This window comes from Saccopteryx leptura, chromosome 9, assembly GCF_036850995.1.
Source record: "Saccopteryx leptura isolate mSacLep1 chromosome 9, mSacLep1_pri_phased_curated, whole genome shotgun sequence".
Taxonomy (NCBI): Eukaryota; Metazoa; Chordata; class Mammalia; order Chiroptera; family Emballonuridae; genus Saccopteryx; species Saccopteryx leptura.
The window spans coordinates 45,275,336-45,301,344 of record NC_089511.1 but is presented as its reverse complement, the minus strand read 5'-3'; the positions used below and the strand labels follow the sequence as shown (position 1 = coordinate 45,301,344).

The 26,009-nt window shown below is 43.3% G+C and overlaps 1 protein-coding gene across 1 annotated transcript; it reads left to right on the top strand.

Moving 5' to 3' along the window:
• The first annotated feature begins 12,131 nt into the window (after positions 1-12,131).
• Positions 12,132-13,592, top strand: LOC136380898 (interferon lambda-2-like). The gene is made up of 6 exons (XM_066349138.1): positions 12,132-12,141; positions 12,245-12,417; positions 12,722-12,799; positions 13,077-13,220; positions 13,323-13,406; positions 13,494-13,592. Exons 1-6 carry the CDS (start codon positions 12,132-12,134, stop codon positions 13,590-13,592), a joined length of 588 nt encoding a protein of 195 aa, XP_066205235.1.
• The last annotated feature ends 12,417 nt before the right edge of the window (positions 13,593-26,009 follow it).

Genomic DNA, 26,009 nt, shown 5'->3' with positions numbered 1-26,009 from the left:
CTCCTTCCGCCCCAGGGGCGCGTGGGGTACCCCGAAGCCAGCCTTGGAAGTGCTCGGTCCGCGGGGCGCAGGCGGGGCCCGGCGGCGCAGCTGCCTCTCTAACTCAGCCCTGTCTCCGCGCTCGTGCGCGCGGCTCCGCCTGGAAGCCCGGGGCCTCTCAGACGCCCGGGCCGTGCTGAGCAGCCTGCCCAGCCCCGAGATGTTCCCGGGCGTCGTTCCGACTCTGGAGCTGCTGGCGGCCGCAGAAGGGAACGTGGTGGCCTGCCTGAGCGCCCCCACGCCCTGCGCCTGCGCCCCCACCCGCTGCCCTGCGCTCTCCCGCCCCACTGCCAGGCTCCCGGCTTTGCGATCTGTCTCGCTGAGCCCCAAACCCGTCCACACTCGATTCACGTCCTCTCGGCGTCCTCATATCCCGGACTCGGTGTGCGGCTGGGCAGCTGGCCCGCGGAGGCGGTGGGAGACTCGCCTTTTTTGTTTATTTCCTATCTCTCCTCCAACTGGAGCTGGTGTGGCCGGGGTCCGTGAGGAAGTCCCTCCTGCCAGTCAGTCCCGACACGGAGAGTTGTGTGTGCAGCGGGCGGCGGAGCGGGTAGACACCAGCAGCGTGCAGGGGGCTTCTGAGGGGAGGCGGGCCCGGGGCGATGATCTATTGCTGCAGGAGGCGGTTTCTTGGGAGGAAGTTCGTGCCTCAGCCCTGCTCTGCCTCTTTCTCGGGTTCCAGGACTCGCATCGGAGCCAGGAAGCCACCGTCAACTTCAATATTCTGTGTCTGCTCATGTGGGCCCTGAGGTTGTTGGCGCGTTGGGGCCTTGTCCCTGATGACACGATGGCCCCGAGAGCCCGCAGCTCTGCAGACATGGGGCTGCGAGCGCAGCTCTATGTTGCCCTTTCGTGGAAGCCGGGCTGCAGCCAGTGGGCGCTGAAGCTCAGAAGCCTTTGCCGCCACTGGCCAGACATCAATGGCCTGCGCCGGGTGCACGAGGTACAGGTACTTTTCCAAAAACCAAACCGTGTCCTCTGAAAGCAGGAACGTTTCTATGGAATGCACTGCTCTGAGATCAACTAGAGCAGTGTTCCCCAACCTTTTTTGGGCCACGGACCGGTTTAATGTAAGAAAATATTTTCACGGACCAGCCTTTAGGGTGGGACAGATAAATGTATCACGTGACTGAGACAAGCATCAAGAGTGAGTCTTAGGTGGATGTAAAGGAAGGAATCTGGTCATTTTTTAAAAATAAAACGTTGTTCAGACTTAAATATAAATAAAACGGAAATAATGTAAGTTATTTATTCTTTCTCTGCGGACTGGTACCAAATGGCCCACGGACCTGTACCGGTCCATGGCCCGGGGGTTGGGGACCACTGAACTAGAGACCCCTTCTGGCAGGAAGAGTTGAGTCCTGTGCCCACATGGATCGCTGACCCCACATAACATGGCCCAGTTTCTACTTCTCTGATTACTAGAAACCCAGAACTTGGTCTCTCATGACAGATTTCACCACTGATTTGAAACTTAGTGTCCCCTTTGAGATTTTATGAATCTGTGACTCTTGGATCTCCCCACTGGGGAGGCCTCACCCCTAAGGGATTTGTCAGTGAACTTCAGATTCTGTTACTCATGTGTCCTATGTGTTTGTGAAAACCTTTGTAATTTGCTATTCTGTCTTCTGATGTTAATTAATAAACATTATTAAATATTCTTGCATTCACATTGGTTGTTCCCTTGTGATCATTTTGAAGGACACTTTTCAGTTAAAAATGCTGAACCAGGGAAATCAGGTGACTTGAGTTTCAGTTCTGACCCTGCCACTTGATTATGGTGTAACTGGTACTTCTCCTTGAGCCTCAGTTTCTTCATCTGTACGATGACATTATTATCCTTCCCTTACAAATGGTAATGCACATTGCAATAGTGTTTATAAAGATTCCAGCTGAAGCCAGAGGATGTCTTAATTAATGGTCTCTATTAAATAACCACAAACACAAATACATAAACATTTGACTTTTTTTTATTTGTGTAGGTCTGTGGGCTGGTGATCTTTGTTGCTAACTGCAGGCTACTTTGCCAATGTCACACAGCTAGTGAGGGTCAAAGACAGGTTTGAACTCCATGCCCTTAACCACCTCACTGAACTTCCTTGCTAAGAAAAACAAGTATGAGAGTAATGGCGGGGTAGGAAGCGATACCGATAAATCTCCCCCAAAACTCAACAAGATCTTCAACCAGAAACAGAAAAACCTATACTTGGAGCTTCCAGATGCTTCGCAATACACCCAAAGGTATGATTGAGTGAAAAATTGGCTAAATATATAACCAAACCCCGAAGGAAATAGGGAGTAAGAAATGCTCCGCCTTCCTCACTAACCTAAACAGGGCGGCTTTCTCTGGTAACTGTGAATATAGAAACTGAGGCGGGCAAAGGGGGTGAATACATCCAGGCCGCGACACAAACGGCCGAACCAGGCTGTGGCACGGAGATCCAAGCCGAGGAAAATCTGATCCTGTGGCAACCCGGGCAATACAAGCTAACACTTGCGCCAAACCCAAACAAAGAAAGACAAGCGGCGCGGACATTTTACCCGGTCTCCTGGTTGGTGCGCAGTTAGTGGGCGAGAGATTTCTTCCTAGGCCCCGGAAGTGGGTGCCCGTGTTGCCCCACGGAGAGGCAGGGTCAGAGGCCTTTCTGTGGGCCGAGGGCAGAGTCTCTGGGCAGCCCCAGCGCCCTGGGAAAGCCACGCACGGGAGGGAGTGAGAACTAATTCCAACGGTAGAGATTTTCCGTACTGGAGGGTGTTTCACTCAGAGGGAAACGCGGCCGGCCTCATATCCTGGTTTGCGCGCGCAGATAAGGAGTGAGCGATTCCTCCAAGTGCCTCGGCAGTGCGTGCCCGTGTTATCGCACAGAGGGGCAGAGTCAGGGGCCTTTGTGTGGGCCAAAGCGGAATCTCGGGCCGCCCCAGCGCCTTGCAAAAGCCGCGCACGGGGACGGAGCGAGACTCAATTCCAACGCTGCAACTTTTCCCTGCGGTTGGGGGTTTCACTCAGAGCGTGAGACTGCTGGCCGGATATCCTGGTCTGCGCGCGCAGCCAGTGAGTGAGAGTTTCCTCCAAGCGCCCCGGAAGTGGGCGCCCGCTTGTGTTACCGGACAGAGTGGCAGAGCCAGAGGTCTTTGAATGGCCGGAAAGCCCGCCTGATTATGCTAGCAGCTCTGACTGACTGAGCCTTACCCAGAGCCCTGTGCTGAGTGGAAATAGAGTGGGGAGTTGCCAGCTCTTTGAGCCTCTTACTATCCAGGCAGAGGCAGCAGCAACCCCATAGCTGGATTATCAGGCTACTAATTGAGGAAGGAAAGACTAGGAGAAAGGCTCCAGGAACACGGACTCTCTCACTGTCGGAGCCTATAAATGCTAATAGCCTCGACTGCCAACGAGACTGAACCACAATACATGACATTGCCATAGAGACTTATCAACTGCAAACCTCCACCTGAGCGTGGCAAAGGGGCAAAACCCGGGTACAGAGTCACCGACCAGGAAGAGGGAGAGAAAAGAAAAAGCAAGAAGATAACCTCTCAAAATCAAGAATAATCTGCAGACTTTATAACCTATCCCATTTTATTATATTTGTTCGTTTGTTTCTCTTATCTTCATTCTTGATACTTTTTTTTTCCTCCTCCAATTTGGCCAATTAACTCTCTACCGGTCTTACTCTCTCCTCTCCTTGAACTACACTACCCATAAGTGTTACATCTCCCATTATCTTTTCTCTTCTCTTCCTTTCTCTCTATGAGGGTTGCACTCCAAAACCCTTAACTCTCTCTCTCTCTCTCTCCTTTCTTTTTTCTTCTTTTAGTGGTTCCCTCTTTCTTTTTCTCTCTCTCTCTTTCTTCTCTCCCTCTATATTAGTTTCTTCCTTTCTCCTTTACATCTCCTCTCATTCAAACCTCAATAACAAACAAATTATCTTATCTGGGACTCAAACTCATGTTTGTGGCATTTTGGGGGGGTTTTACTTCACCTTTTTAACTCACTAGCAGTGCTCCCATCCCTGGCTCTCCATATTATCTAGTTCTTGTTCCACTAAATACAATAGTAATTTTTTAATTTGTCCCCCCATTTTTCCGTTTTCCTCTTAATCCTCTCATCATAACTCTTAGACAACCAACACCTAAAAGCAAATCATTTTATTCTTGACCCAAATTTTTTCCTTATTTGCTTTTTGTGGGTCCATACGCTCTTTTTTTTTTTCTTTTCTCTTTCTTTTTTTTTTTTTGCCCCTTTATTACTTTTCCCCAATTCAGGCCCTCCATCACAGGCATTGTTTGTTATAATTCACAGTCCACCACAAGATTTTATCAAGAAAGAGGGGAGAGGAGAGGAGAGGAAAAAAGGAGGGGGGAATAATTTCCTTTTTTTTTTTTTTTTTAAATTTTTATTTTATTTTATTTTTCTTTATTTCATTATTAATTTTTTTTTAAAAAAAACAACTCTTTTCGATTTTTTTTTATTATTTTTTAAACTTTTTATTCTTTATTAAATCTCATTAATACTATCAACAAAACCACCCTCAGATGCCATTAAGGAAGAGAAAATCGAATATCATGGATACAAAAGAAAGAGAGGTAACACAGCTAGATGAGGAAAAATCTATGGAGAAAAAATTTAATATATTGGAAACCTTGGAGCTAAATGACAGAGAATTCAAGATAGAAATCCTAAAAATCCTCCGAGATATACAAGAAAACACAGAAAGGCAATTTAGGGAGCTCAGAAAACAACTCAATGAACACAAAGAATATATGTCCAAGGAAATTGAAACTATAAAAACAAATCAAACAGAGATGAAAAACTCAATTCACGAGCTGAAAAACGAAGTAACAAGCTTAGCTAATAGAACAGGTCAGATAGAAGAGAGGATTAGTGAAATAGAAGACAAGCAACTTGAGGCACAACAGAGAGAAGAAGAAAGAGACTCAAAAATTAAAAAAAATGAGATAGCCCTACAAGAATTATCTGACTCCATCAAAAAGAATAACATAAGAATAATAGGTATATCAGAGGGAGAAGAGAGAGAAAATGGAATGGAGAACATACTCAAACAAATAATAGATGAGAACTTCCCAAGCCTGTGGAAAGAACTAAAGCCTCAAGTTCAAGAAGCAAACAGAACTCCAAGTTTTCTTAACCCCAACAAACCTACTCCAAGGCATATCATAATGAAATTGACACAAACCAACAGCAAAGAAAAAATTCTCAAGGCAGCCAGGGAAAAGAAGAATACAACATATAAAGGAAGGCCCATTAGATTATCATCAGATTTCTCAGCAGAAACTCTACAAGCTAGAAGAGAGTGGACCCCAATATTTAAAGTCCTGAAAGAGAGGAACTTTCAGCCACGAATACTATACCCATCAAAGCTATCCTTCAAATATGAAGAAGAAATAAAAACATTCACAGATACAGAAAAGATGAGGGAATTTATCATCAGAAAACCCCCACTCCAGGAATTACTAAAGGGGGTTCTCCAATCAGATACAAAGAACAAAAAAAAACAGAGCCACAAGTAAAAGCTCCAAGAAGAACACAATAAAACCAAATTTAAACTGTGACAACAACAAAAAGAAAGGGGGGGAGAAGATGGAGATTAACAGTAGCAAAGGACGATGGAGTGCAAAAGTACTCACAAAATAGTTCGCTACAATGAACAGGGTAGGGACCCTTTTCATTATTCAAAGGTAACCACCATTGAAAAAACCACCACAGAAGCACATGAGATAAAAAAGATAGCAACAGTGGAAAGATGTATGGAATACAACCAAATAAAAACAAAAGATAGAAAAACAAAAGAGAAGGATCAAACAAGACACAAAACTAACAGAAAGCAAGATATAAAATGGCAATAGGGAACTCACAAGTATCAATAATTACACTAAATGTAAACGGATTAAACTCACCAATAAAAAGGCACAGAGTAGCAGAATGGATTAAAAAAGAAAATCCAACTGTATGCTGCCTACAGGAAACTCATCTAAGTAACAAGGATAAAAACAAATTCAAAGTGAAAGGCTGGAAAACAATACTCCAAGCAAATAACATCCAAAAAAAAGCAGGTGTAGCAATACTCATATCGGATAATGCTGACTACAAGACAGGAAAAGTACTCAGAGACAAAAATGGCCATTTCATAATGGCTAAGGGGACACTGAATCAAGAAGACATAACAATTCTTAATATATATGCACCAAACCAAGGAGCACCAAAATATATAAGACAGCTACTTATTGATCTTAAAACAAAAACTGACAAAAATACAATCATACTTGGAGACCTCAATACACCGCTGACGGCTCTAGATCAGTCATCCAAACAAAGAATCAACAAAGACATAGTGGCCTTAAACAAAACACTAGAGCACCTGGATATGATAGACATCTACAGGACATTTCATCCCAAAGTGACTGAGTATACATTTTTCTCCAGTGTACATGGATCATTCTCAAGAATTGACCATATGTTGGGCCACAAAAACAACATCAGCAAATTCAGAAAAATTGAAGTTGTACCAAGCATATTTTCTGATCATAAAGCCTTGAAACTAGAATTCAACTGCAAAAAAGAGGAAAAAAATCCCACAAAAATGTGGAAACTAAACAACATACTTTTAAAAAATGAATGGGTCAAAGAAGAAATAAGTGCAGAGATCAAAAGATATGTACAGACTAATGAAAATGACAATACGACATATCAGAATCTATGGGATGCAGCAAAAGCAGTGATAAGAGGGAAGTTCATATCACTTCAGGCATATATGAACAAACAAGAGAGAGCCCAAGTGAACCACTTAACTTCCCACCTTAAGGAACTAGAAAAAGAAGAACAAAGACAACCCAAAACCAGCCGAAGAAAGGAGATAATAAAAATCAGAGCAGAAATAAATGAATTAGAGAACAGAAAAACTATAGAAAAAATTAATAGAACAAGGAGCTGGTTCTTTGAAAAGATCAACAAAATTGACAAACCCTTGGCAAGACTTAACAAGGAAAAAAAGAGAAAGAACTCATATAAACAAAATCCAAAATGAAAGAGGAGAAATCACCACGGACACCGTAGATATACAAAGAATTATTGTAGAATACTATGAAAAACTTTATGCCACTAAATTCAACAACCTAGAAGAAATGGATAAATTCCTAGAACAATACAACCTTCCTAGACTGAGTCAAGAAGAAGCAGAAAGCCTAAACAGACCTATCAGTAGAGAAGAAATAGAAAAAACCATTAAAAACCTCCCCAAAAATAAAAGTCCAGGTCCTGACGGCTATACCAGCGAATTTTATCAAACATTCAAAGAAGACTTGGTTCCTATTCTACTCAAAGTCTTCCAAAAAATTGAAGAAGAAGCAATACTTCCAAACACATTTTACGAAGCCAACATAACCCTCATACCAAAACCAGGCAAGGATGGCACAAAAAAAGAAAACTACAGACCAATATCTCTAATGAATACAGATGCTAAAATACTAAACAAAATACTAGCAAATCGAATACAACAACATATTAAAAAAATAATACATCATGATCAAGTGGGATTCATCCCAGAATCTCAAGGATGGTTCAACATACGTAAAACGGTTAATGTAATACACCATATCAACAAAACAAAGAACAAAAACCACATGATCTTATCAATAGACGCAGTAAAGGCTTTCGATAAAATACAACACAATTTTATGTTTAAGACTCTCAACAAAATGGGTATAGAAGGAAAATATCTCAACATGATAAAGGCCATATATGATAAACCATCAGCTAACATCATATTAAATGGCACTAAACTGAAGGCTTTCCCCCTTAAATCAGGAACAAGACAGGGTTGTCCACTCTCTCCACTCTTATTTAATGTGGTACTAGAGGTTCTAGCCAGAGCAATCAGACAAGACAAAGAAATAAAAGGCATCCATAATGGAAAAGAAGAAGTAAAGGTATCACTTTTTGCAGATGATATGATACTATACATCGAAAACCCCAAAGAATCCACAAAAAGACTACTAGAAACAATAAGCCAATACAGTAAGGTCGCAGGATACAAAATTAACATACAGAAGTCAATAGCCTTTCTATATGCCAACAATGAAACAACTGAGAAGGAACTCAAAAGAATAATCCCCTTCACGATTGCAACAAAAAAAAAATAAAATACTTAGGAATAAACATAACAAAGAATGAAAAGGACTTATATAATGAAAACTATAAACCATTGTTAAGGGAAATCGAAAAAGATATAATGAGATGGAAGAATATACCTTGTTCTTGGCTAGGAAGAATAAATATAATCAAGATGGCTATATTACCCAAAGCAATATACAAATTTAATGCAATTCCCATCAAACTTCCAATGACATTTTTTAAAGAAATAGAGCAAAAAATCATCAGATTTATATGGAACTATAAAAAACCCCGAATAGCCAAAGCAATCCTAAAGAAAAAGAATGAAGCTGGGGGCATTTCAATACCTGACTTCAAACTCTATTATAGGGCCACGACAATCAAAACAGCATGGTATTGGCAGAAAAATAGACACTCAGACCAATGGAACAGAATAGAAAGTCCAGAAATAAAACCACATATATATAGTCAAATAATTTTTGATAAAGGGGCCAACAACACACAATGGAGAAAAGAAAGCCTCTTCAATAAATGGTGCTGGGAAAACTGGAAAGTCACATGCAAAAGAATGAAACTGGACTACAGTCTCTCCCCCTGTACAAAAATTAACTCAAAATGGATCAAAGATCTAAACATAAGACCTGAAACAATTAAGTACATAGAAGAAGACATAGGTACTCAACTCAGGGACCTGGGTTTTAAAGAGCATTTTATGAATTTGACTCCAATGGCAAGAGAAGTGAAGGCAAAAATTAATGAATGGGACTACATCAGACTAAGAAGTTTTTGCTCAGCAAGAGAAACTGATAACAAAATAAACAGAAAGCCAACTAAATGGGAAATGATTTTTTCAAATGACAGCTCAGATAAGGGCCTAATATCCAAAATATACAAAGAACTCATAAAACTCAACAACAAACAAACAAACAATCCAATAAAAAAATGGGAAGAGGATATGAATAGACACTTCTCCCAGGAAGAAATACAAATGGCCAACAGATATATGAAAAGATGCTCATCTTCTTTAGCTATTAGAGAAATGCAAATCAAAACGGCAATGAGATACCACCTCACACCTGTTCGATTAGCTGTTATTAGCAAGTCAGGTAACAGCAAATGTTGGAGAGGCTGTGGAGAAAAAGGAACCCTCATACACTGTTGGTGGGAATGTAAAGTAGTACAACCATTATGGAAGAAAGTATGGTGGTTCCTCAAAAAACTGAAAATAGAACTACCTTATGACCCAGCAATCCCTCTACTGGGTATATATCCCAAAAACTCAGAAACATTGATACGTAAAGACACATGCAGCCCCATGTTTATTGCAGCATTGTTCACAGTGGCCAGGACATGGAAACAACCAAAAAGCCCATCAATAGATGACTGGATAAAGAAGATGTGGCACATATACACTATGGAATACTACTCAGTCATAAGAAATGATGACATCGGAACATTTACAGCAAAATGGTGGGATCTTGATAACATGATACGAAGCGAAATAAGTAAATCAGAAAAAAACAGGAACTGTATTATTCCATACGTAGGTGGGACATAATAGTGAAACTAAGAGACATTTATAAGAGTGTGGTGGTTACAGGGGGGAGGGGGGAATGGGAGAGGGATAGGGGGTGGGGAGGGGCACAAAGAAAACAAGATAGAAGGTGACAGAGGACAATCTGACTTTGGGTGGTGGGTATGCAACATAATTGAACGACAAGATAACCTGGACTTGTTATCTTTGAATATATGTATCTTGATTTATTGATGTCACCCCATTAAAAAAATAAAATTATATAAAAAAAAAAAAAAAAAAGAAAAAAGAAAAACAAGTATGGCCTGACCAGGTGGTGCACAGTGGATAGAGCATGGGACTGTGATGCAGAGGACCCAGGTTCGAGACCTTGAGGTCGGCAGCTTGAGTGTGGGCTCATCTGGTTTGAGCAAAAGCTCACCAGCTTGGACCCAAGGTCGCTGGCTCGAGCAAGGGGTTACTCCGTCTGCTGAAGGCCCGCGGTCAAGGCACATATGAGAAAGCAATCAATGAACAACTAAGGTCTCGCAATGAAAAACTGATGATTGATGCTTCTCATCTCTCTCCATTCCTGTCTGTCTGTCCCTGTCTATCCCTCTCTCTGACTCTCAGTCCCTGTAAAAAGAAAAAAAAAAGAAAGAAAAGAAAAGAAAAACAAGTATGAAGTTTAGGAATTTTGAGATCCTATGTCTCTTTTTCAGAATTCACTGTTGATGCAATGACTCCTTTTCTGAGGCCTCTGCAATAGACAGAAACTGACTAATGCACTGGGAGGTGACTTGGGCACCTTTCTGCTCTTGGCTTTGAAACATTTTTGTGTATCAGAGCTCAATTTCTCCAGCTGAGGTTTCTCTCCAATTTCTCCCTGGAATTATGAATAATAGAAAAATAGGGTTGGGGTGGAAGTCAAGTGTCAAAAGCACTTGGCACCTTCTGTCCTAGAGATTTATTGTCTTCACATCCAGAAGATCTACCACCACAGAAGCTGCACAGTGCAGTGGTTACTATCAGGATATCAGACAACACTTGGTTAAAATCCTGCTCTAACCACTTACTGGCTATATGATCATGGGCTGGTGTCTTGACATCTTTGAGTCCTTGTATTTTACTCCCTCTTTATTTTTAAAATTATTTAAAGATATACTGTTACTAAAATACATTATTTTTAAAACAGGCCTGTTCTACCAATGTTACTTTGTGTTTAAAATGTAGGCAACGTACAGTACGCCCTTGACGTTTTCATGGGTTCAATACTGCACTGTGGCAAAGCCTCCATGTGGGTGAGACATAAAGTACTTGACAAACGGGGGCGTCTTTGTTTTCCTTTAGCTCCGACTGCTCCCCTTCAGATCTTCACATAGCTCCCTCCCTCACTTCCTTTGAGTTCTTGCTCAAATGTGATTTTCAGGACATCTCATTCAGTGCAACACTCTCCTCTCATCTTGCTCAAGTTTCTTCATTTTCTATTACCTGATGTAATATAAACCACATGCTTAACCCTCTCCCCCTACATACCATTACATTTCCCTAATAAAATTTATTGTTTCATAAGTTTTTTTTCAATGCCCTATTCCTGGCACCTTGAGCAGTGCCTGACACAAAGTGGGGCTAACTAATACTTGGTGAATGAGTGAAGGCATTTGACACAAATGGAGCTGGTTCCCTTGAAGACCTTGGCCACACCCCAATTTCCTAGCAGAGCCTCCTATTCCTGGGTCCCTCTGTGCCTGGACAATGAAAGATGTTAGTCAGACTCCCCTCCTCCCCTCCTTTCTCTCTCAGTACCGCTGGGGAAGGGAGGGAAGAGCTGGTCTCCTCTCTTAACTCTGGCCTGCTTTGCCTTTCTGACTTTCTCCCGCCCCGGGCACCTTCTCCTTTCATCTTTACACCTGCCCCTAATAGCCTTTCTCTCAGAAGTTGCAGATTCTTTGTGACAACACCTTTGACTTGCCGTCTCCTCCTCTCCCTGCACAGGAGTATTCTGCAGAAAGGCAAGTCTCTCTGTCCCCTCCCCACCAAGACACCATGACCCCTCTCTATGGGATCCTGAAATTTTCCTAGGAACTTAACTCTTGCAGTTGCACATGAATTTATGTCAGTTTCTCTTTCCTCCAGCTGCTCACCTGGCTAAGGCCCCGCCCCCCACGGGCTTCCCCAGCCTGGGGCATCCCCTGGTGGCAGGCGTGTTTTCACTTTTCCTACATCAGCCTGGATTGCCCATGTGTCCAAGTTAAAAGCTGCACCATGGAGCTCAGGAAGGAATTACACAGACAGAGCTGGAAGTTCAGAGACACAGACAGAGCAGCAGGCTGAGACCCAGGAGAGGAGACTGAAGTCAGAGACACCAAACAAGGCTGAGTGAGAGACCCAGGTGACAGCCTGTGAGCAAACATTTGGGTCCCCATCTGCTGACAGAGACCAGAGACGACGATGAAGCTGGGTGAGCCTTCACATCACGTCCATGACCCTCACCTCCCCACAGCCTCTACCCTCAGACCCTGACACTCCCTGTCCCCTCATCTGTCTATCCTTCTGTAACACAGACTTGACTGTGGGTTGCACACTGGTGCTGGTGCTGATGACCATGATACTGACCAGGACAGGAGCAGTTCTTGTCCCTACATCCCTCCCGGATGCAAGGGACTGCCACATGGCCCAGTTTAAGATGCTGTCCCCACAAGACATGAAGGCTTTCAAGAGGGCCAAGGATGCCCTGGTGAGTCTCCCACTGCCCCACCTGCTGTGGGCTGACCTCCACGCCTCCCTCAGTGGGTTACCAGGTGACATCTGGCTGAAGGTGGACCTGTACCCTCCCTCCACTGGGCTAACCTCCAGCCTCACACAGCGGGCTCTCTCCTGCTCTTGTTGCATTGGGCTGACTCATGTTGTTCTGCATGGCGCTCCTCTGCCATCCTTTTGGAAGTTCATGCCCCTCCTCCTGTTGCTAGCCATCCTCCCATCCAGCTGTGGTCTGACCTCCAGCCCTCCAGCTGTGGCTGACCTCTGCCCTTGCCCTCCAGGAAGAGTCGCTCTCACTGAAGAACTGGAGCTGCAGCTCCCGCCCATTCCCCAGGACCCGGGACCTGAGGCAGCTGCAGGTGAGTTGGGAGAGTCAGGCCCCGCCCTGACCTCACCTGGCTGCTCCTCTGGCTCCTTCGGTGGCCCCTTCACTTTCCCCTCTCACTCGTCCCTGTCTGTCTGTCCTCCCCCTCAGTCCCGCTGGCCTCTTCCCCTCACCTGCCCACACTGGCTGCTCCCTCTCACCTGTTCCCTGACCTTTCACCTTCACCTGCTCCTTCCTCAGTCCTCCTCACCTGTCCTCCTCCCTGTCTCTCTCACATGCAGCCCTTACCTGCCTCTGTCTCCCCTCCTCAGGTATGGGAGCGCCCTGTGGCCTTGGAGGCTGAGCTGTCCCTGACACTGAAGGTCCTGGGGACCGTGGCTAACTTAACCCCGGGGGACATCCTGGACCAGCCCCTTCACACTCTGCGCCACATCCACGCCAAGCTTCAGGCCTGTGTGAGTGCTCTGGGCTCCCAGGTCATGTCTGTGGTCTCTGACCACCATATTGTCCCCTTTGTCCCAGACCCTGCCTCACACACCACCCTCCTCTGCCCACAGGTCCCAGCTCAGTCCACAGCAGGCTCCAGGCCACAGGGCCACCTCCGCCACTGGCTGCACCGCCTCCACGAGGCCCAGAAAAAGGTGAGTGACCACGGAGAGTCCAGTCTCTGGAGCCAACTGGGAGCCCCGATGATGGACAGCCACTGACCTGTCCCTTCCTCTCCACAGGAGTCCCCTGACTGCCTCGAAGCTTCTGTCACATTCAACCTGTTCCGCCTCCTCACCCGTGACCTGAAATGTGTCGCCAGTGGAGACCTGTGTGTCTGATCCTGAGACCCACCTGCAACCTGTCCCTTTATCTTAGATTTTATTTATGTATCTGACACTTTTCTTAATTTATTGCCATCCAACCCTTATTTATGTATTTATTTGTGTAAATTTTCAGACTCACACTCATAAAATGTTTATTTTTCTGCATAAAAAAAGCTGTTCATATAAACCATGAGAAAAGATGCCATTGTTGCTGTGGGACTGTGTGTTTGTGTGGATTACATCATCCAGGGTTGGTCCAGAAGAGATCTGATTCCTGTGTCCACTTTGGTGCTGACCCTGTGTGCCATGGACCAATCTTATTTACCCTGAAGCTCTCTTTGATATTCTATGAATCTCTGACTCTTGGCTCTCCCCATCTGAGCACGTCTGATTTCTGAGGGATTTGGGGAGCACAGATGTCAGTTCCTAGTTATAGTCTGTGCCGCTTAATCACGGGGGTATGTTCTCAGAAATGCATGGTTAAGCAATTTTGTTGTTATGCTAGCATCATAGAGTAGACTTACACTAACCTGGACTGCATAGCCCCCTACACAACCCTGAGGCCGTATGGTGTAGCCCAGTGTTTTACAACCGCCAGTCTGTGGACCGGTCTGCCAGAAATTTCGTGCTGGTCGCCGAACAGTTAACCATCCTCATGTTGTATGACTATAGACTCAGTGATTTTTGTCTAATTTGCTTATGCTCAGAGTGACTTCTGTGTTAGCGATCCCCTAAGTAAAGAATTATCTTTTTTCACTAGTCCACAAGTGTAAAAATATTGAAAACCACTGGTATAACTTACAGCTCCCATACTACAAACCTCTATGCAGGTTTAACTCTATTAAATACTGTAGGCAATTGTAACACCCTAGTGAGTATTTATGTATCTAAACATATATAAACATAAGAAAGTTCCAGTAAAAATGTAGTACTAAAGATTAAAAATGATTTTATATATATATTTTTATATATATATTTTTTATATATATATAAATGATTTTATATATATATTATATATATGTTTATATATATATATATATAAAGATATATTTGCATAGGCAGTGCTGGGATTCAAATAATTTAACAACCAATTCGCTGCCCTAATGACCATTTTAAGTATAAACAAATGATATACCAAAAAGTAGTTTATTATTTCATGCATTTAATACTGAAATAAGAACAATAAAAGAAGTACACAAAACTAGATTAAATAATAAGAGTTTTAAAATACTAATAAAAAAATGCTAAATAATACCTGATTTAAAAAACAATAAAACTGTTATTTAAGATTATTTTCATATTGTTTCTTGATTGACGTCTTGCAATTTTTCACCTATGGAGGGAATGAATATTACTATGGGCAGTTCAAATATGCTATTGTGTAGATGAACATTAAAAAAAAGTAAGGAATATAAATTTGTGATTTCCACATTGGGTGGCTGCCCAGGTGCCCGCCTTAGAGAGAACCCTGATTACAAGTGCCATTTTAACAACCAGTTCACCAAACTCAACAAAAAATTGGGTATTGGTTCTGCCAAACCAGTGCAAACTGGTTGAATCCCACCACTATCAGCATAGGACCCTTACCATGAATGGAACTTGCAGGACTGGAAGTTGCTCTGAGGGAGTCAGTAAGTGAGTGCTGAGTGAATGTGAGGCCTAGGACATTACTGTCCACTACTGGAGACTTTATAAACTTTGTATATATAGGCTACACTAAATTTATAAAACAGCACGATATTAAATCAAGTACAAGGGAAATTTTAGCAATCAAGAGACAGTGAAAACATAAGAGGTATGAGACTGCTGCTGGCATTTTACATCAAGCTTTTTTGTATAAGTAGAAAGTGTGCACTCTAAAATAATGATAAAAAGTATAGTAAATACATAAACCAGTAGCATAGTCATTTATTATTAAGTATTATGTACTGTACAGAATTGTGTGTGCTATACTCGTATATGACATTAGGTTTACAACAGTATCATCACAAACATGTGAACAATGTATTGTGCTATGAGGTCACGATGGCTTAGTGTCACCATGTGATGGAAATTTTCCAGCTCTTTTATAATGTAATGAGACAACTGTCATACATGTGGTCCATCATTGACTGAAACATTGTCATGCAAATCCTGACTGTATTGTGATATTTTGGGAACCTGTTACTTACGTGTCCTTGTGTTTGAAAGATCTGTATATCCGTGGTGTTCTTTCTCCTTGTGTTAATTTATTTTCATTTACTTAATGGTGCTACACTTAGTACTATGAGCAATCATTTAAAAAAAATTTTTAATTGATTTATGAGAGCAATAAGAAAGAGAGAGAAACAGATACCAAAGCATTGATCTGTATGTGCCCTGACAGGGCATCAAACTTGCAACCTTTGTGTATCGGAACAATGCTCTAACCAACTGAACTATCCAGCCAGGGCTCTGAGCAATCATTATGAGGTAGTATGAAGTGGAGGAGGTACAACTTTGAACTCAGACTGATTTGATACCTACATGGGACATATATCAGCCCAGTGACTTTTAGTGGTAAACTTGCCTTTTCTGGCCTTTAGTTTTTTTCATTTGCAAATAACAGTGATACTGCCCTTAAAAAGTTTATTTATTCATCCATCCATCCATCGAATCACCCATTCATTCTCTATTGTTAGCTGCAAAAGGGCACCAGAAATTTACCAACCAGATTAGACCAAACATCGGTTCAGCAACCTTGGTACTTGAGTTATGGGTAAAAAGAATTCTGAATCAACACTCAAACACAAACAAAAGTAAACAAAGGTTTAGAAAGTCACAAGGTTTGGGTGATGAGCCCAGAATTCAATCAACAGTTCTTTCTTTCTTTCTTTCTTTCTTTCTTTCTTTCTTTCTTTCTTTCTTTCTTTCTTTCTTTCTTTCTTTCTTTCTTTCTTTCTTTCTTTCTTTCCTTCCTTCCTTCCTTCCTTCCTTCCTTCCTTCCTTCCTTCCTTCCTTCCTTCCTTCCTTCTTCCTTCCTTCCTTCCTTCCTTCCTCCCTCCCTCCCTCCCTCCCTCCCTCCCTTCCTCCCTCCCAACTTTATTTCTTCCTTCCTTCTTTCCTTCCTCCCTTCCTTCCTTCTTTCCTTCCTCCCTTCCTTCCTTCCTTCCTTCCTTTCCCTTTCTCTCTTTCTCTCTTTCTTTCCCTTTCTTTCTCTTTCTCTCTCTCTCTCTTTCTTTCTTTCTTTCTTTCTTTCTTTCTTTCTTTCTTTCTTTCTTTCTTTCTTTCTTTCTTTCTTTCTTTTTAGATTTCATTTATTGACTTTACAGAGAGGAGGAGGGAGTGAGAAGTCCCAACTCATAGTTGCTTCACTTTAGTCATTCTTTGGTTCCTTGTTGCATATACCTTGGCCAGACAAGCCCAGGGTTTCCAACCAGCAACCTCAGCATTCTAGGTTGACGCTTTATCTATTGTGTCACCACAGGCCAATCTAAATCTAATTTCTAAATTAAAAAATAATAATAATGAAAGTCACTAGCCAGAAGTGAGCCAACTAGGCTGTGTGGGCTCAGGGAACAGATTACAGAGGCCAAAGTAGGGCCCTTGGAGCTTAAAAAAGAAAAAAGCTGAGAGAACATGCCTCTGGGAGAAGGGGAAAGGCACAGGGTGCCCAAGAGAAAGAGAGAGAGAGAGAGAGAGCTCGTGGGAGTGGGGAAAGGCACAGGGTGCCTAAGAGAAAGAAAGAGAGAGTGAGAGATCACGTGGAGTGGGGAAAGGCACAGGGTGCTGAAGAGAGAGAAGGAGCATGCCCTGGGTCCTTCCTTCTCAGGGTTTTAGCTGGAGATCTCAGGGGACAATCTAATAGAACATCGGTTCTCCAGCTGTGTCCTTTCAGGGTCCTGGTCTCCACCAATCAGTCGGTATGAGGTCACGGGGTCATTAGTCATCACGGCTGGTCCTGGGGTGCCATGCCTTGCTGCTTTTCTGGGCCTGGAACTGAAACACAACTGAAGCCTAGATGGTGTCTCTCAGACCTAATGCTCAAGGGAGTGGTCATACAAAGACTTGTATCAGAGTCCGAGGAGGCTACTCTCTGGTACCCTGTTCCTCATCTAAGGGGGTCTACTGGGTCACCTGCAACATGCCAGGGGAGGAAAGGGCAGGAAGGGTCCCAACCGCATGACCAGTGATATAAAAATTCAAGGGTTCTAACCCACATGACCAGCTGTGCTAGGGGAGGAAAGGGCCCCTGGGGGGCAAGGCCTCACCCTACCATTGTCTGTTGCTAGGAACCCAGTGCTTTCTGTACTTGCTCTGTTCATGCCTAAATGCCTACTACCATATTGCCTGGTCGCCTATTATTGGCCAGGTGTTGGGGATACTGAGCCACAGCTCCTGTCCTCAGGGAGCTTCAGGATGGGGAGGGAACCAACAAAGAAGTCTGAGGCAAAAGAAGAAGAAGAAGAAGAAGAAGAAGAAGAAGAAGAAGAAGAAGAAGAAGAAGAAGAAGAAGAAGAAGAAGAAGAAGAAGAAGAAGAAGTGTGAGGCACATAAAGGAGGCCAATATCTTGGATCCAGAACTCACAGAGGGGTGGCTGGGAGTGCACTTAGACAGGTAGACAGGAGCCAGGTCAACGCTATCTGTAACATCTTCAAAGCACTTGCAAGCAAGGAATTCCTTACAGGGTTTTTATCAGGCGAGCAAGTGCAATGCACATGTCTACAAGTTCAGGCCTCGTTAGAGGAGAGTGCACCGGAATGCCGGAGAGTGGATGAGGGAGTCAGGTGTGAGATGATGGCAAATCTGACCTCAGCGAGGCGGAAGTAAGAGGATACATAGTTATGTCTTTTGTGAATTAGAAACAGTATATGTAAAGCAATTAACTACTCATCTGATAGGTAGAAATATCTTGAGAACCGTAAGGAGACAATATGTTTGTAGTGGCTACAAATATAAACTCTGAGGTCAGAGAGATGTTCAAGTTCCAACTTTTGCTCAGGTAACTACTGTGTGACTTTAGGGAAGTCACTTAACTTTTAGTTTCCAATCAGTAAAATAGTTATAATATCCTTCCTCAATGGGTGGTTATGTGAATTAAATGCATCAAATCATGTCAAGTGCTAAGGCAAGATCGTTGGCACAAAGTAGGGCTAAATATTAAATCAATTTATCATCCTTTTAAAAGCTTTAACATGTGAACCCTTAAATAAGAGAGGGAGCTTTATCCCTATTGATAAAATGGATAGAAGAGGCACAGCTGTAGCCAGCCAAACAACAGTTCCTCATGTCCTTTATCCTGGTGAAACTTGAGTGACCTAAACCAGACCTGGGCTTCCCGTTCCTCCTGCTAAGATGAGTGTAGGCGTGACTAAGCAGCTATATCAGCCAGGATTCCTGCAGGAAATCAATGTCACCATCATGTGGGGTAAGGGTTTTATTTAAACAACATGGACAGATAAAGGGCATGGCTAAGGGACACCAGCAAAGGTAAGCTCCTGAGGCCCAGCTAGCAGCCAGAAGCTATTACCATTCCTAAACCAGAGGGCACACAGAGGGAGTGGCCATTAGTCCCCAGTCAGAGGTGCTGGGACGCTGCCGCTGCCAGCCCACAGCCCAGCAGGGAAGTGGACAGGACAGAACATACTGTGGATGAAAAGAAGGGGTTGTATGGAAAGTAACCTCACAGCAAGGTCTGATTAAAAATTCCTAAATGGGCAGGTCATAGTGGGTAGTCATACCCCAGGCATACAAGTTCTTTAGTGAGTGGCTTTTAGCCAGCTCTGCTCATTTTTTTAAAGAATTTTTAGAATTTCAGTAAGAGTTTATCTGAGCCAAACCAATGAAATATGCCAGGAAGCAAGATCTAAAATGCTACTGTCCGTTGTTCTTGTGCATCCAGGTTAACACAGCTTTGAGGAGTCAGAAGTAATACCCCTCAAAAGCATAACCACCCTCAAGACAGCACAGCATCTTGTTAACTAGCCTGTAATACCATTTCCGCCTTGCTTTCTCCCACCTTCCGGTAGTCTTCCTTACGATCATTCCTCATTCCAGCTGCATAAACCGAACTGCCAAGCTGTCGTTCTCCAGAGCATTTGAGATCTTGCTTCCTGGCACATGTCCCCACTTTGGCTCAAATAAACTCATAAATATTCTCTACAGGTTTGGATATTTTTTATGTTGACAATACCCGACTGCTCACTCTCCCCTGCCAATTTCTGCTAACCCCTCCCGTTGGCTGAACCCGGATGGAAGACAGAAGGCAAGGGAGTCCCAACTGACGTCCAGGTTCCCAGACCTAGAGCAGAGCGGAGCATGAATGTAGAGGGAAAGAGAGGACATAGTTCACAGGGATTCCTATGCTGGGTGATGACGGGGGAATCTGGCTTGGAGAGGTGAGGGCTCTAAGGAAGGTTTGTGTTGATTCCTGTGGAAGGTGAGAAAGGGCTGTCCAAACAATATCCATGCCTTAATACCTGGAACATGTAAATGTGACCTTATTTGTAAAAAATGGTCATTGTAGATGTGATTTAATTAAGGATCAAGGTAAGATATACTGGATTATCAGGGTGGACCCTAAATGCCATGGCCAGTGTCATTATAAGAGAGAGGTAGAGGGCTCTGGTGGTGGCACCATGGATAGACCATCATCCAGGAGTATGGAGGGCACTATCTTGTTCCTGAGGGCACCAGTTCGAGTCCCGGTCAGAGCACATATGAGAACAATCAATGGGTCCACAACTAAGTGCAGCAATGAGTCTCTCTCTCTCTCTCTCTCTCTCTCTCTCTCTCCCTTCCTTTCTCTGTCTCCCTTCCTCTCAAATCGATGGGGAAATAAAGAGAAAGAGATGGAGGAAGGTTATATACACAGAAAGGAGGAGACAAAGACTGGAGTGACAAGGCCACACACAGAGTGCCGCCAGCCACCTAAACTGGAAGTGGTGAGGAGCAGTTTCGCCCCTAGCGCCCCAGAGGGAGCACAGCCCTGCTGACACCTTGGTTGTGGCCCAGTGACGCTGATTGAGGACTTCTAGCCTTCATAACTGTGAGAGAATAGATTTCTGTTGTTTTATGTCACAAAGTTTGTGGTAATTTGTCACAGTAGCCATGGGAGATTCACACAGTTCATTACAGAGACCAAGACCTATTCTAGTTAACGTTTGCAGAAAGGAACTTATCGTAGAGTGTTGAGTGGCTTTCAGAAGTGTCAGGAAGGTTGAACAAATAGACTCTATGCTGACCATTTAGATACAACCTCAAGACCTAAACCATAAACCTAGGCTTTTTATTTATTTATTTATTATTTATTTATTTATTTGTATTTTTCTGAAGCTGGAAACGGGGAGAGACAGTCAGACAGACTCCCACATGCGCCTGACCGGGATCCACCCGGCACGCCCACCAGGGGCGACGCTCTGTCCACCAGGGGGTGATGCTCTGCCCCTCCGGGGCGTCGCTCTGCTGCGACCAGAGGCACTCTAGCGCCTGGGGCAGAGGCCAAGGAGCCATCCCCAGCGCCCGGGCCATCTTTGCTCCAATGGAGCCTCGGCTGCGGGAGGGGAAGAGAGAGATAGAGAGGAAGGAGAGGGGGAGGGGTGGAGAAGCAGATGGGCGCTTCTCCTATGTGCCCTGGCCGGGAATCGAACCCAGGACTTCTGCACACCAGGCCGTCGCTCTACCACTGAGCCAACCAGCCAGGGCCAAACATAGGCTTTTCAATGGTCCGCTTCCTTTCTAGTGATAAAGACAAACTAGAACTTTAAGAAAATACACTCAGTGCGGAGAGTCTATGGGAGGAGCTGGGCTTATGGAAGTTCTCACACTCTCTGTAATCACGGAACCCTCCAGGAAGAACACCATGTTCATAATAAAGCTCGCTGGCTCTCGCTTCCCCTCCCCTTAACTTTCTTTTCCCTTTTATAAATACTACACACAGGCCACAGTGTGCAGGTGGCTTCCCATGTCTGCATGCACTGGGTTACAACCCTTTCTTTTTCCTGGGCAAATCCTTTTTGGTGACAAAACACCTGGTTGATATTATTTTTCAGTTGATACTAGGGTTAGTATCTTGACTGATTAATTAGGAATCAGCTTCCCCCACCAAGATCAGGAAGGCAGCACAACCAGGAATTTGTCACAATTATGGAACAACTGCCATCAGGAACCTGCTATAATTAGATGACCATCACAGAAAAGTGGACACTTCCACTGTGGTGGAGCCTGAAGTATGGGCTCCACCCCATGTCCACCACTCAAATGTGTGAGTGAATCATATTGGAAGAACAGAAATGCAAGGCAGATCCTAACCGCAGGGGAGCCTGAGAAATATAATTTTTAACTTTTCAGCTCCTGCAGGCAGGACACTTAATGCCAACTTTTCCTACTCAAGACAGGCTTCCTGGTTATTAATAGGAGCAATAGAAAACACCATTACTCCCTCATATGGCCATAATTGATAAGACTGAGGGAGAATTTGAGATTATGCTCCCTGGCATATGTCACCAGTCTGGCTCAAAGAAACTCTCATTAAAAAATTCTCTACTGGTTTAGATATTTCTTACATTGACATTTGGCACCATCAGCAGGATTCCAAAGAAGCCCACCCAAGCCCACCCTTTGGACCCGGGCCACGTGTTAGGTATAAACAAAGGCACATTGTGCCCCAGTGGCTCCTTGCTTCCCTTTAGCTGAACTTGGGTGAGTTTCTCTGAGGACCGCTGGCCTTGCTTTCTGTAGCAGGCCATGACAATATTTGAGCTCTTCTTAGAAAATCCTCAAGGTGGATAATGGTTGAGAAGAAGAAAGAAAAAATATATTAAAAATAGCAAGTGCTTGAGTTTAAGAGCAACAGGACTGACAACTGTGCGAGGGCAGGACTCAGGCTCTTTGTCATAGTGTGTGTCCCACTGCCACCCAGTTCGGGGCCTGGCACAGAGCAGGCACTCAGTAGATGTTTACTGAATAAAGGGAGTAAATACTTTCAGAGGACATTTCTTTTCCATTTTTATAAGAGAAAGTTTATTTAGAAAGCCACAGAGGTAGAAGAAATGAGCCAGGAAACAAGGCATAGAGGCTAAACAAGGGGAGCTTAGGAGAAAGAGAGAAAAGCTCCTGTCAGGGATGGGGGGGCGGAGAAGATAGGGGGTGGTGCGCTCATGTGTTAGTGGTAGGGAGAGGACATCTCTTGACGATGACTGGGGTCCCCCTTTAACCTTGGTTATTTTGGGGTCTTCAGCCCTAGAATTTCAGGCTCAGTGGGACGAGGGTGGGGCTGAGAATCTGCATTTCTAAGGAGCTCCCAGAGGATGCTGGTGCTGCTGGTTCAGGGACCACACTTTGAGGACACTGTTTCTAAACCACCCAGCTATGGCTGCTTTGGAGGGTCACATTAGCCCTTAAGAAAGAATCCCATTAGGTGACAACACACAGAAGTGCTGTTAGTGAGTTCTGATGAACCAGCATAAACTTGAATACTGATCTGAATATTTTCCTGTTTTTATTCAACAGACAGCATTTTCATTTAACTAGTGTGCCACCTATAATGCTGTTTATGATCAGGTACTACCGTGATTGAGACTACTACTTTCTTATTTCTTCTAGCGGCAATTTCACATGTATACCAAGCTCCTTTTTTATGATCTAGTGAAAAATATCAAATCAAGGTTGTACATTTTAATTCCCTTGTGTTTGTTACTTCAGTAGGAAATGAGCATCTCAATCAAGAAGCAATATGGAAATACCTTAAATCAGTGATCCCCAACCTTTTTTGGGCCAAGGACCGGTTTAATGTCAGAAAATATTTTTACAGACTGGCCTTTAGGGTGGGATGGATAAATGTATCACATGACCAAGACAAGCATCAAGAGTGAATCTTAGACAGATGTAACAGAGGGAATCTGGACATTTTTAAAAAATAAACATTGTTCAGACTTAAATTTAAATAAAATGGAAATAATGTAAGTTATTTATTCTTTCTCTGCGGACCAGTACCAAATGGCCCATGGACCGGTACTGGTCTGTGGCCCGGGGGTTGGAGACGACTGCCTTAAATAATAGTTTTATAGTTTATTGTCAGGTATTATTTAATACTTTTTCATTAATATTTTAAAACTCTTATATAAAAGTTTACACTGGTGGATGATGTCAGAGTGATGGTGGTGTGAGAGATACTCTTGATCTCTTCCCTTGAAATTTCAACAAGTTGAACAACTATAATGCAGTGAAGGAATACCAGCTGGGCTTGCAGGCATGTCTGAAAAATCCACACACTGAACAGACTAAAAGTGGGACACGGTGAAAAGGGTGGCAGAAAATAAAACACAATTGTGGTGGGCTTTGGAGAGGAGAGGAGACAAACCTGGAGTGACTGAGTTTCTTTTTCTCTACTGGACTATGAGGAGGAGGGAAGCTCAGGCTCTCTGGATTTTGTCTGAGGGGTACAGAGAGGGAAACTCAAAGTAACAGTCTCCTTCTGCTTGAAGGAGCAGAGAGACAGAGGGGCAGAGAGGGAGATTAACCAAAGCAGCCAGAGTGTGAGGTCACAGCCAGTGTTCCCATGGTTTGCCTGCAGCCTTCACTTGGCAGAGACAGAGAAAGCTAAAGTGCAGCCCCCAGCCTCCCAGATCCCACTTTCCTCATTTTGCAGTACAAAGAGTGGCAGAGACAAACCCCACAGCCAGCTCTCCAGACCCACTTTTTCCCCTGAAAAACAGAGGTGCTCCACGTCTGGTCCCAGGTCTGTTGAGACATTGGAAGGAGCCCCTGGAAGCCTGAGATCACCATTTCTAGAGCCATAAAGCCAGAAAGCTGAAGTGATAAGCTGAAGCCATAAAGCCCTCACAACATGCCCCACCCACCAATGGGACTGTGACCATGCCTACATCATTGTGACAGCAACATCTCAGCAGAGGACAGCCCAGGAACTTCACAGAGCTAAAAGTTGTAATACAGCAACACCTACTGGAAAAAACTCTCAAACTAAAAACTTTTTCTTTTTCCCCTCTTTTTTCTTTTTTCCTTCTTATTCTTTTTTCTCTTTTTCATTTTTTGAATTTCATTTTCTTTAATTTTTATATTTTCTATTTTTATTTTTTGTGGGTGGTTTTTAAAAATTTTTTGTTTGCTTTCAATCTTTTTTCCTGTGGTTTTTTCTTTTTCTTTACTTGTCATAATTGTTTAAATTTTAATATTTTTTATTGTATTTAAAAACTTTTTAGTGTTTTTTTGTTAGGGTTCTTAACAACACCACTCCCAAATGCCATGAAGGAAGAAGAAATGAATACCATGGCTACACAAGACAGAGACTTAGTTCAGAAAGAAAATAAAAAATCTGCAGAAAAAAATTTCAATCACATAGAAACCTTGGAGTTAAACGACAGAGAATTCAAAATTGAAGTTCTGAAAATACTCATTGAGATGCGAGAAGACACCATTAGGCAACAATGAGCTGAGAAAACAAACTAATGAACAAAATGAATACCTCAACAAGGAGACTGAAACTTTAAAAACGGAAATGAAGAACTCAAAACATGAATTGAAAACTGGGGTAGTAAGTTTAGCTTACAGAACAAGCCAGATAGGAGAAAGAATTGGTGACATCGAACACAGGCAACTAGAGATGCTACAGAGAGAAGAGGAGAGAGACTCACAAATTAAAAAAAAACAAAACAAAAACAGAGAGCCTGAACAGGCAGTGGTGCAGTGGATAGAGCATCAGACTGGGATGCAGAGGACCCAGATATAAAACCCTGAGGTCACCGGCTTGAGTGTGGGCTCATCTGGCTTGACCATGGGCTTACCAGCTTGAGCACGGGGTTGCTGGCTTGAGTGTGGGGTCATAGCTATGTTCGCTGGCTTGACCTTAAGGTCCCTGGCTTGAGCAAGGGGTTGCTCACTCTGTTGTAGCCCCCCAGTCAAGGCACATATGAGAAAGTAATCAATGAACAACTAAGGTGCCGCAACAAAGAATTGATGCTTCTCATCTCTCTCCCTTAGTAGATGTCTTATATATTTTGGTGCTCCGTGATTTGGTGCATATATATTAAGAATTGGTATGTCTTCTCAAAACAATGTCTTCTTTATTATTTTGAAATGTCCATCTTTGTCTCTGGTTATCCTTGTTGTTTTGAACTCAGCATTGTCAGATATGAGTATGGTTACACCTGCTTTTTGTTGTTGTTATTTGCTTGGAGAATCATTTTCTAACTTTTCACTTTGAATCTACTTTTGTCCTTGCAGTTTAGATGTGTCTCCTGAAAGCAGCACATGGTTGGGTTTTGATTTTTTATTCAATCTGCTACTCTGTGACTATTTATTGATGAGTTCAGTCCATTTACATTTAGGGTAATTATTGACACTTGATGATTTCCTATAGCCATTTTATGTTTTGTTTTCTGGTAGCTCTGTGTCTTATTTGGTTCTTCTCTTCTGTGTTTCTGTCATTTGTTCTTGTTTAGTGGTATTCCATACTT

Coding starts and splice junctions, on each gene's coding strand:
- LOC136380898 (XM_066349138.1), top strand. Junction 12,418..12,721: donor AGAGGGCCAAGGATGCCCTG/GTGAGTCTCCCA, acceptor CTTGCCCTCCAG/GAAGAGTCGCTCTCACTGAA. Junction 13,407..13,493: donor TCCACGAGGCCCAGAAAAAG/GTGAGTGACCAC, acceptor TCCTCTCCACAG/GAGTCCCCTGACTGCCTCGA.